The 11,353-nt window shown below is 60.2% G+C and overlaps 1 protein-coding gene across 1 annotated transcript; it reads right to left on the bottom strand.

Moving 5' to 3' along the window:
* Positions 1-527: 527 nt before the first annotated feature.
* On the bottom strand, positions 528-9,282 carry FSTL3 (follistatin like 3). The gene is made up of 5 exons (XM_004614790.2): positions 8,219-9,282; positions 6,298-6,483; positions 4,097-4,312; positions 2,099-2,326; positions 528-1,970 (listed from the first exon to the last, which is right to left on the bottom strand). The coding sequence occupies exons 1-5, from the start codon at positions 8,313-8,315 to the stop codon at positions 1,918-1,920; spliced, it is 780 nt and encodes a 259-aa protein (XP_004614847.1). The 5' UTR covers positions 8,316-9,282; the 3' UTR covers positions 528-1,917.
* Between the last annotated feature and the right edge of the window lie 2,071 nt (positions 9,283-11,353).

The raw sequence follows: 11,353 nt of genomic DNA, 5'->3' as shown, positions 1-11,353 counted from the left end.
GGCCTCTGTTCTGAAACTCTGTTTTTTTTTTTGTTTTGCTTTTTGGGTCACACCCAGCGATGCTCAGGGGTTACACCTGGCTTTGCACTCAGGAATTACTCCTGGCGGTGCTTGGGGGACCATATGGGATGCCGGGGATCGAACCCGGGTCTGCCGTGTGCAAAGCAAACGCCCTACCTGCTGTGCTATCGCTCCGGCCCCTCTGTTCTGAAACTCTGAATGTTGGGTTTCTTGGGGCTGCTCTTGGCCATCTGGAGCCCATAAGTGCCCTGAACGCCTTTCCCCTCTCCTAACTGCTGCCTACTGTCCAAAGGCGGGCAGCAGCAGCCTGAAGCACATACACCCACATTTGTACCCCTAGGGTGCTTACAGAGCCCCCAACTCACCAACCACCCTCACAGCATCCAAGCTACAGGACATCACCCCCCCCACCACGTCCCCGACAAAGAGAGGCTCAGGGAGAGATAGACAAGTGGACAACCCAAGAGGTATTTCAAAATGTCTTTATTTCTTTGGTGAGACAGGACCCCAGGCTAGGGGTGAGGTGACTTGTTTGGGAAGGGGGGCTTTGGAGATTTTCCCCCTTAATGGCACTTTTCTGAATGTCATAGGTAAGGCATTGTTTTTGTTTGCTTTGTTTTGGCAGTGGGCTGGAGCGATAGCACAGCCGGGAGGGTGTTTGCCGTGCACGCGGCTGACCTGGGTTTGATTCCTCTGCCCCTCTCAGAGAGCCTGGCAAGCTACCGAGAGTATCCCGCCTGCAAGGCAGAGACTGGCAAGCTACCTGTGGCGTATTCGATATGCCAAAAACAGTTAACAGCAAGTCTCACAAGGGAGACGTTACTGGTGCCTGCTCGAGCAAAAATCGATGACAATGAAAGTGTTTGGGCAGTGTGGCCCTGCCCAGGGCTCACTCCTGGGCGCGGCTCAGGGGACTCTGTGCGGAGCTGGGGATTGAACCTGGGTCAGCTAACTGCAAAGCAAGCACCCTTCCCCCGTGCTAAGGCTCCAGTCCCATGGAAGTCACTTTTTGGGGTGTGGGAATGGGTAACACTGTTGCTGCTATGCCCCTCATTCCAAACTCTCCTGAGCTGGGCTCCTCCCCCACAGAGCCCTCGAATCTGGGTGGGCCTCTGTTCTGCACACAGGCTGAATACTGTAGCACTACCTGAGGCTGGCATCTGGCTGGCATGGAGACCCCTGAGCCCAGATGGAGGGTGAGGCAGATTCTGGGTGCTGAATCTGGAGGGGTCAAGGACTGGGGGCTGCTTGAGACCAGAGGGTCCTGTGTCTGGATGTCACCTGGGGACAGGTGGCAGACACCAGTGTGATCACTGGTGATCACTCAGTTCTAGTTGGGTCCTGGTGCCCACACCCAACCCCCGGGCCAGTGGGTGAGTCATGAGTGGGCAGGACTGGTGGGCAGACAGCTACTGGCCCCTATGCATCGAGGCTGGGTCATATGACACAGCTAGCACCCCCAAACCAGAAACACAAGCTGGTTGTCTCTTGGGGGTCTTTGGGGAAATAGAGGCAGACTGGAGTTTTGGACTGGCAAGGCGGCAGCTTTCTAGGCTTATGGGGGTATGCTCTGAGACTCATCCAGGCTGAGTGCCCCCTTCAGCCCCTGGCCTATACTCAAGGTCCCTGTTCTAGAGGCATCTTCATTCGTGAATCTGGAGTGGGGCCCCCAGTTCTTGGCAGTTAATAGGAAGACGAGTGGAATTTTCCAGGGTTCCTGGATATCACGCTCACTGCTCACCGCTCTATCCCCTCCCACCCCACGGAAATCCTTCCAAGATAGCCCCAAGTTCTCTGGGTCCAGATTTTAGGGGCGTGTCCGTGGGACATAAATTAGACTCTGCTGTGGCAATAAATAAAACCAGGAGATCTGGAACGCCGGGGCGGCCCCGGAGCTCACACGAAATTCTCCTCTTCCTCTGACTCGTTATCCGACTGTTCAGGGGTGCCTGTAAGAATAGGAGAGACGAGAATAGACGTTGGGGGAGACGGACGGGAGAGAGCCCCAGGGCTGGATCACCTGCGGCTCTCCAGCCCACTCCGTCACCACTCAGCCCTCCTCTCTCCCACCGCGCACCTGCGCAGCTGCCCGGATGGCGCACGCCAATGGAGCGGCCGAGAAAGCATGTGGCCTGGCGGAGGTGGCAGGAGGACAGGTAGGTGACGTTGTTGTTGCCACAGAGCTCCTGGCCAGGACTGGCGGGCGCAGGGCAGGGCGCAGAGCGACACACTACACAGTGGGCGCTGCCCGTCTGGTCCACCACGCAGGACTGCGGTCGCTGGCACACGACCTGCGCGCAGGATTCTGAGGGCGGCAGGGCGGAGGGTCAGGCCCCGCCCATTCCTCCACGCCCCACCCACTGTTCCAAGTCCCGCCCCCACTAAACCAAGCTCCGCCCCCACAAACCAAGCTCCACCCACTAATCCAAGCTCCGCCCGTCCACTCTCAAGTCCTACTCACATACCCCTTCCACCCACTTCACTCACTATCCCACCTCAGTTTCAGCCTCCAGCTTCACCCTTCCAATTCTGATCCCACCCACCCCTTCCCACTCCGGCTTCACCCACCAGCTCCAACCCCCCCAATTACCACCTCCAGTCTTTATGTCCATCTTTGCATCCAGCGCACCCAAGCCTCCCTCCAGCTCCACCCACAACCCCACCTCCAACCCAGCCCCAAGAAACCTGGTCCCATTCCAACTTTATTTATTGTGGTTTTGGAGCCACACCCCACAGGGTACTCGGGGCTTCCTCCTGGCACTGGGCTCAGGATCATTCCTAGTGGTGCGGGAGGGGAGGGGATCATATGGGGTGCCAAGGACTGCGAGCAAGGCCAGCGCCTGCTTTTACCGCTGTCCTGTCTCCACAGACCCCTAGTCCAATTTTTATCTTTTTTTTTTTTGGTTTTGCTTTGCGGGATCGTCCCACTGATATTCAGAGAGCGGTCATTCCTGCTGGATCAGGGGAACCATATGGGGTACTGGGAATAGAATTATGGTGAGCTAACTGCAAGGGAAACCCACTATCCACTGTATTGTTTCACTGCACCCCCCATTCTGTTTTTTATTTTGGAGATTCAAACCGGCTGTACTCGGGGATTACTCCTGGCTCTGTGTTCAGGAATCACTCCTGGCAGGACTCGAGGGATCCTATGAGATAGTTGGGATCCAACGCTGGTCAGCCTCCTACAAGCCAAGCGCCCTATCCCCTGTACTACCTCTCCAGTCCCTCCCATTCTATTTAAACACAAGCTCCACCTCTTCTGAGCCCTGAGCCCCGACAATTCGCTCCAGCCACGTCCCCGCCCCTCCAGACCACAATTCCTTTCCACTCTCAAATCCAGTCTCTATTGCACCACAAGTCTCACCCATTCTTATCTCTTACCCCGTGTGAACTCCAGAATTCCCCACAATTAGAAAACCACCAGTGTACTTTTCCTCCTTTCCTAGCCCACAAAAGATTCTTTTCAATCCACCCCACCTACACCTACAGAAGGCCCTTGTCCAATCCGCATCTGAGCCAGGAAGTCCGGCCTTTATGTCAAAGGCCTGTTTTTACGTTTTCTGTGCATTAACCCTAGTCTCTCTCTCTTTTTCTTTTTGTTTTGGGGTCACCCCCGGAGGGGCTCAGGGCTGACTTCTAGCTCTGTGATCAGGGATCACTCCTGGCGGGGCTAAGAGTGAGCCCTGAGCCCCCACAATTGAATGGAATGCCGGGGATCAAACCCAGGGTGGCGGCTTGAAAGGCAATCGATTCATCGTTAGTACTAGCTGGGTCCCTCAATTTACCCTCCCACGAAGCCACGCCCCATATACTGGGATTTAACCAATAGTAGACGCACAGGTGACTACACCCACTCGCAGTCCCCGCCTTCCACCTGACACCGCCCCTACGCTGGCAGCGAACCTGGTTCCTGACTCGCTGGTTCAGGAGGCCCCGCCCAAAGCCCCGCCCCCACTAGCCCCCGCCCCACGCATGCAGCTGTGACCCGGGTTCCTGATACGCTGGGGCGCATGGCCCCGCCCACGGCCACGCCCCTGCATCAAGCCCCGCCCTCCGACCCCGCCCCACGTACTGCGGCAGCGGCCCCGGTACATGACACGCAGGTCCGGGTGGCCGCGGCAGCGCGCGGCGCGCAGCTCGCACTCGTCGCGGTAGGTGGCGCCGTCTGAGCCGCAGACCTGCAGGCGCGACGGGAGCCCTGCGCAGTCGGGCGCGCACTCGCAGCGGGGGCGGCCCCCCAGCATGCGGCAGGCCTTGCCCGGGCCGCACTCCACGCCGTCGCACGACTCTGCGGACACAGGACGCGCGTGTGGGCCACCGGTTTCCAAGGGTGGACGCGGGGGAGGGGCGGTCCGTCCTTAGAATCCAGGACCCCCACTCCCCCGTCCTGGATCGAGGGTCTGTCTGGTCCGGGGCGCACGGGGCGGGGGTGGGGGCAGGGTGGCAGGGCCAGCTTGCTCGGAATCTGTTTTTATTGCGCGGGCTGGGGGGGGTGGAAGACGTCGGGGTGTGATTCCCGGAACCCCCGGGAGTCGAGTCTGCGCGGGGCCTGGGCTCTGCGTGCTGGTGGCGGGAGGGGCTCAGGCAGGAATCTCGGGCCTCCAGCCCCTGGCCCTGCTCTGGTCCGCAGCTGGGCCTCCGGCTCTGGCTAGGTCCATCTCTGATTTACGCGTGTTTTGGGGAAGGCTGAGTCAGCCTGGGGATAGGACCGGGGGGGGGGGGGGTAAGGGACTGCTGGGGTCCACCCAGCCAGGCGCGGGTCTGGGGCATCTTTCCCGAGCCTGCCAGGACCTCCCTGGAGAAGGCATTGGGGATGAAGGGGGCTGCCTCTGTCCCCAGCCCTCAGATTTGGGAGTTCTTCCCACTGGGTCTCTCTCAGGTGGGAAAACAGAGCAGGCTGGGGGAAGGCAAGGCTCCCTGGGGGTCCCTGTCTTACTCGGGCCAGGCCCTGTCCATTCAGATCAGAACCAGCCCCCCCAAACCCCCCCTTCATCCCCGGTGCTTTCCCCAAGGGCCCATCACAGCTGTTAGTGGAGAAAAATGTGGGGAAAAAAAAAAATTTCCAAGCCGTATCCGGATGGGAAACTCCCCCCACCTCCAGTTTTGTTGCTTGAACGGAGATTTGCTTCTTGAGTGTATTGTCCAGCCTCAGTTTCCCCGGGTGGAAAGGACAACTTCCCCCATGGAGGGAGAGGTTCCTAAGAGCCTGTCCGTGTTACCCATTAGTCTGCCATCTCCCCACCCCCACCCCCCACCCCCACCCCCCCGCCGCCACCCCACCCTGGCCCATTACCCTGCTGGGACATGTGGGCCGCACCTGGGTAACTCCCACACATGCACCCACAAGCACATCCGGAAACCGTCTTGGGTGGCTTATGTGCAAATAGGAATGGAAGTGGGGGGGGGCACGCTGAGTTCCCACCCAAGGCTAGATGAGCAGATGAGGGGTGTGTGTGTGTGTGTGTGTGTGTGTGTGTGTGTGTGTGTGTGTGTGTGTGTGTGTGTGTGTGTGTGTGTGTGTGTGTGTGTGTGTGTGTGTGTGTGTGTTGGGGGTGGGGACAACTTGTCGATGTGTGCTGCCAGAACTCAAGACCCCAGGCTAGGTGGATTTGGCATTCATTACCTCCCAGAAGCCAGAGGGGTTCAGGGGGCACTGACCTGCTCACCTACACCAGATCCCACACGGGATAAAATTCCCCATGCCTTCACCATGTGGTGAACTCCTACACATCCCTCAACACCCTAGCTCCAATGCCCGCCTCTTTGAATCATGTTCTGATGCTCCCTGACTCAGAGCGCCTGCAGATTGAGTCGTGGCTGGGAGGAGGAGGGAGAGCCTCCTCTACCACCCTCTCCATGCCCCCAGGGCAGAGATTATGTCTTGACTCCTCCATTCATTCACCAAGTTAGCCCTCAAGGAGCTGCTAGACTGAAGGAGGAGGCAGCATTTCTCAACGCGGAGCCAGAGCCCTGAAATCCAGGGACTGGAGGGCAAATAAGGACAGCTGGGAACGCTGAGTGTGGGGCCACAACCAGAGAGGCTGGGTGGAAAAACATCCAGGAAATTGGGTGTGAGCCCAAATGTTCTACCAGGCAGGGTTCAGGGCTCCCCCACACTCCCCCACCCCGGGAGGTCTTTCTCCCCATTCCTTTCCCTTCTTGGAGGCTGAGGTCCTTCCCACAGCTGCTGGTGGCAGAGACCTGTGTCCCCACCCTTGCCCCGGACCCCCCAGACGGGGGCAATCCGATAACTAACACCACCTGCCTCCTTACCTTTGCAGGGGAGGCAGTGAACCAACCCCAGGAAGCCCAGGAGACTGATCTTGTTCCCGGGATGCGTCAGGTTGGACCAGGCGGTGTCCACGTTGCCGGAAGCACAGCACTCGGCCCGGCTGATGTCCGTCTTGAGCACCAGGCTGCATGTGGCCTCACGGCCTTGCTGGAGCCAGCACACACCACCTGAGGGGGGACGCGGGCAGTTCCTAGGGAGCCTACCTGGGCCAAGGCCTTCCCCCCCACCCCTCAGCCCAGCCCTCCTCCCGAAGGAGACACACAGATGGCTCTCGCTGACGACAGAGGGGCGGCACAAGACGGCTGCAGCAAGAGGGCTCTTGCCTTGCAAAGGGCGACAGACCCAGGTGTGATTCCCCTTATCCCAGAGGTCCCCTGAGTCGCCAGCAGTGATCCCTGAGTACAGAGCCAGGAGTCAGCCCTGAGCATTGCCAGGTGTGTCCCCAAAGCAAACAACAACAACCAAACTCAAATAATAATAGAGATAGGACCATGTGACACTCCCTCCCCCCCAACCTGGGACAGACCTCAACAGGTGCTTTCTCAAGCTCTTTTGGGGAATCCCACCTTTCTGGATTGTTCTATTTGGGGGCCACACCTGGCAGCGCTCAGGGGGTTACTCTTGGCTTTATACTTAGAAGTCACTCCTAGAGGTGCTCCAGGGACTCTATGGGGTGCCGAGGATTGAACCCGGGTCAGCCATGTGCAAGGTAAGAGTCCTCCCCACTGTACTATAGTTCTGGCCCCAGGCCAATTTGTGACACTCTGCCTTGCTCCACCTCCACAACCCCCCCCACACACATACACACACTGTGCACGTGCATGCACACACACACACACATACACACACACACTTTGGCTTCTTTCTCCTTTAGATTTTGAGTCACATCCAGCTGTGCTCAAGGCTGACTCCTGTGACTCAGGGGTCCCTAAGGGGTGCCGGGGATCGAACCCCGGTCAGCTGCGTGCAAGGCAAGTGCCCTCCCTGCTCTCCCAGTGGTGCTTGGGCCCCCCTGGGGGTGGTTCCCCACCTGACCGCAGGCACTGCGGGGTGTTCATGGCACAGAGCTGTCGGGGCCCTGGGAGCTGCCCGCCTCTGCCCTCTGTCTAGACAGCACCCGAGGGCACGCGAACCCCGCTGCCTGGCAGCCCCCCCCTTCGCCCCGCCGCCTCTTACTCACTCCAACTTGGGAACATTCCCCTGCCATGAGCTCACCGTCTCCCCGGGGACGCGGCCTTCGGGGAGGGGGCTCGCTCTCCCCTTGGTGCAAAGCTGGGTGAGGGCCCCGGGGGGCGAAGCATGAGGACCCCCTATTTCTTCACCTTTAACTGGGGCGCAGGGATGGCACTGGGAGCACCCTCTGGTTCCCTCACCCTGTGCCGTGTGCCTGCCATCATGAGGCCCAGCTCTGGGTACCCAGGGCTTCGGCACCCCATCTTCTAAAATGAGAAACTGAGGCCAGCAGTGGGGCAATCTCTGGCGAGGGGCCCCGCACAAGGGGGTGAATGTCGGCTCCCCAAGAATTTTCTGGTGTGGGTGCAGCCAACCCCGAGGGTTGGGGTTCAAATCCGGGCTTCGCCGCTTATAGTCCCCGCAACCCCGTGCCTCAGTTTCCCCAGCTGGAAACTAGCAAGAGGAGCGTCTTTATCCCCCCACCCCCAGGGTGGGTGGGATTCAGGGCCCCCCTCGGGGCTGTCGGTTGCTTGGGGGCTCGAGACCGGGGCTGCAGACACCACCCAGTCCTCTTTCCTTGCCACCAGCCTGACCTCCTGCTGACCCTCCGGGGTGGGGGCCCTCCGGATCCAGCCGCGCCCCCCGACCTCTCCCACCCCCTGGCCCGCATTCCGCGCCGGCCACGTGGGTGGCCCCGCCCTGCCCGCTCCTTCCGGCCGCCCCACTCACCGGGCGCGGGGTCTCCGGAGCCCACGGAGCCCACGAAGCCCACGGCCCAGGCCAGGGCCCCCCAGGGCAGCGGCCACAGCGGCGCCCCGGGACGCATGGCGCAGGCGTACGCGGCGGCGGGCAGGCGGGCGCAGGCCGGGCGCTCCCCTATAAAGTCCCGCTGGCCGCTGGCGGGCGGGGCGGCGGGCGGGGCGGCGGCGGCGGGCGGGGTCGGCGCTGTGCAGGGGCAGGGCCTGGCCCCAGGGCCGGCCCCGGGGGGTCCCCACCTGCAGGTCCCTGCAGGTACCTGGCCAGGTGTGGCTGGAGGGGAGGGGGCCCCCCCGCTGAGGAAAGTGCGGGGTCGCCCCTTGCACCTGGGGGGACGTTACCCGCCCCCGCTTCTAGAGCTAGCTGTGACCCCCCACCAGGGGGAGGAGGGCGGTGTCTGCAGATCCGGGATCTGTGTGCAAGTTTGCCAGTCGCACCTGTGTGCCCGCAGGTGGCCCCGGATGCTCACTCCTGGCTGAGTTGGAGGTGGGGGGCCGGGGGCCGGGCCGCAGGGAGAGGCCGAAAAGGTGGCGGTCAGCCAGGCCCCGGGGGAAGGCGCTGGCAGATCCCGCAGCTGACCCAGGTTCCATCCGGGGCATCCCTTACGGTCGCCTGAGCACCACCAGGCATGTTTCTGAGAGCAGAGCCAGGAGTAACCACTGAACATCGCCAGCGGTGGCCCCCAAACAAACTAAAGAAGATGCAAACTGGCGGCCGGAGAGATAGGAGGGAGGGGAAGGCGCTGGTGTTTCACACAAGACTCACCCAAGTTTGATCTCTGGCACCCCAGAGGGTCCCCCCGGGTCTTACCAGCAGGGATCCCTGAGCACAGAGCCAGGAGCCAGTCCCGAGCATCGCCAGGTATAGTCCCCCCACATAAGGTACCAGCCGTCCCCAAGATATCCAGACAGGTGTAGCCATGTCCTGGATTTCCAACACCCCGGTATTAGTGCACCCCCCTGACACTTATGGAAACCCTCCGCCAACGGAGCCCCCAGCCCCAGGATACACAATGCTAAACCTCTGAGCCTGGAACTTTTTTTTTTTTTTCTGCTTATTGGGTCACACCTGGCGATGCACAGGGGTTACTCCTGGCTCTGCACTCAGGAATCACTCCCTGGCAGTGCTCAGGGGACCCTATGGGATGCTGGGATTCGAACCTGGGTTGGCCACATGCAAGGCAAACGCCCTACCCGTTGTGCTATCACTCCAGCCCCGGACCTGGAACTTTTTTTTTTTTTGGTGGGGGGGCTCTTTTTGGGCCACACCTGGCTCTGTGCTTACTCCTGGCTCTGTGCTCAGAGATCACTCCTGGCAGGGCTCCAGTGACTATATGGGATTCCAGGGATCGACCACAGGTCGGCCACATGCAAGGCCGGTGCCCTCCTCACTGTGCTATCGCTCCCAGCAGGTTTCTCCTTTGGGTTGAAACTGGCTCCTGTCTGCAGCAGCTCTGAAAAATCCCTAACCCCTGAGTAGGACTCAGCCCTGAGCACTGCCGGGGGTGACCCATAAAGCCAAAAGAAAAAATACATTAAAAATGGGGGCTGGAGCGATAGCACAGCGGGTAGGGCGTTTGCCTTGCACGCGGCCGACCCGGGTTCGATTCCCAGCATCCCATATGGTCCCTCGAGCACCGCCAGGAGTAATTCCTGAGTGTATGAGCCAGGAGTAACCCCTGTGCATCGCTAGGTGTGACCCCCCCCCAAAAAAAAAGCAAGTAAAATAAAAATGAGGGGCTGGAGCGATAGTATAGTGGCTAGGGCTTTTGCCTGGTACACAGCCGACCCAGGTTCGATTCTCAACATCCCATAGGGTCCCCTGAACCAGGAGCAATTCCTGAGTGCAGAGCCAGGAGTAACCTATGTGCATTGCTGGATGTGACCCCAAAAGAAAATAAAAATTAAAAAAATATTAAATCCCTAACTCTCCATGTATGATGGCTCATGGGGGAGAGCAGCTCTGAACTCCTACTCACCCTTGTTCGTTGCGGGGGGGCTCTCTGATCGTCAGAATGCCCCAATATTGCTCCTGCATTTGCCATAGGCCCCTTGGTGGGATGCAGGGACAGCCCCCCCCACACTCTTCCCAGCGTATAGCAAGTACAGCAACACAGCAATGGAGCACAGCTGCAAAGGAAGATTGGAGTTCTCAGGAGAACCCTACGGGATGAGGGACTGGAGAGAGGGTGCAGTGGCCTAAGCGTGGGCTTTGTATGCGGGAGGCCCTGGTTTGATTCCCAGGTCCCATAGGGTCCTCTGAGAAGGGAACAGCACCCCAAAACTAAACAAAAAAGAGGAGCCCCAATGGCAGGACAGCAGGGGAGGCGTTTGTTTGCCTTGCGTGTGGCCAACCTGGCATCCCATGGGGTCCCCAGACCCTGCCAGGAATGATCCCTGATGCAGAGCCAGGGGTTAGCCCTGGGTACCGCTGCCAGGTGGGGGCCGATTGCCTGTGCCCCGGATACCTCCATTCCTGCTGGCTCGCAGTAGATGCAAAAGTGGGTGCCCCGCCTGCCCCCCTGGCTCCTTCCCTCACTGCAGTGGCCCTGCCTGAGTCCTCTAGCCTGTGGCCTTAGAGCAGTCCACGGTCACGTCCAGTCACTGTCTTGACCTGCCCTTGGCCTCCCTCTACCAATCCAAAGGGGGGGATTCTCCCCTGGCTGGACCCTGGCAGGAAAGGGGCCCCCCGTGTGTCACCCAGGGCGAGTGGGGGCTGGACGGGGCGCCCTTGGCCGATCCCTGACCCTGCTGGTGTGGCCCGGCCATCCCGCCTGGACTCCAGGCAAATCAAAACCTCCTTGTCAGCCCGTGTGGGTCCCCAGGCCGGCTGCCAGCCGCCTCCTGGCCAAGTCTCCCCAGCCCAGAGGTCATGCCCTGGGTCGCCCTCAGCAAGACACGAAAGCCCTATTGGAATGGCTGCGCCTTCCTCTCCTCCGCCTCATGCCTGCTGGATTTCCCCTGCTAGAATCCCCTAGTCTGAGCTTCACCCCTGCACCCCTGGATTTCTCTCCAGGCCCCCCCCTCCCCCCCCATAATGCATGCTTGCTTTTCTACCCCTGACAGCATGGAACATTTCAGAACGGTGGGAGGGGGTGCACGGGAGAGA

Source organism: Sorex araneus, chromosome 2 (assembly GCF_027595985.1).
Source record: "Sorex araneus isolate mSorAra2 chromosome 2, mSorAra2.pri, whole genome shotgun sequence".
Classification (NCBI taxonomy): Eukaryota; Metazoa; Chordata; class Mammalia; order Eulipotyphla; family Soricidae; genus Sorex; species Sorex araneus.
The sequence above is the reverse complement of the archived record's forward strand: the minus strand, read 5'-3'. Positions and strand labels throughout refer to the sequence as shown.

What these genes read in the sequence shown, in the direction of transcription:
- FSTL3 (XM_004614790.2), bottom strand. Translation starts at nt 8,315, where the DNA reads ATGCGTCCCGGGGCGCCGCTGTGGCCGCTGCCCTGGGGGGCCCTGGCC. An exon ending in CTCCGGAGACCCCGCGCCCG is followed by an intron (nt 6,484 to 8,218) that starts GTGAGTGGGGCG and finishes GTCCCCCCTCAG; the next exon opens with GTGGTGTGTGCTGGCTCCAG. An exon ending in CCATCCGGGCAGCTGCGCAG is followed by an intron (nt 1,971 to 2,098) that starts GTGCGCGGTGGG and finishes CTATTCTTACAG; the next exon opens with GCACCCCTGAACAGTCGGAT.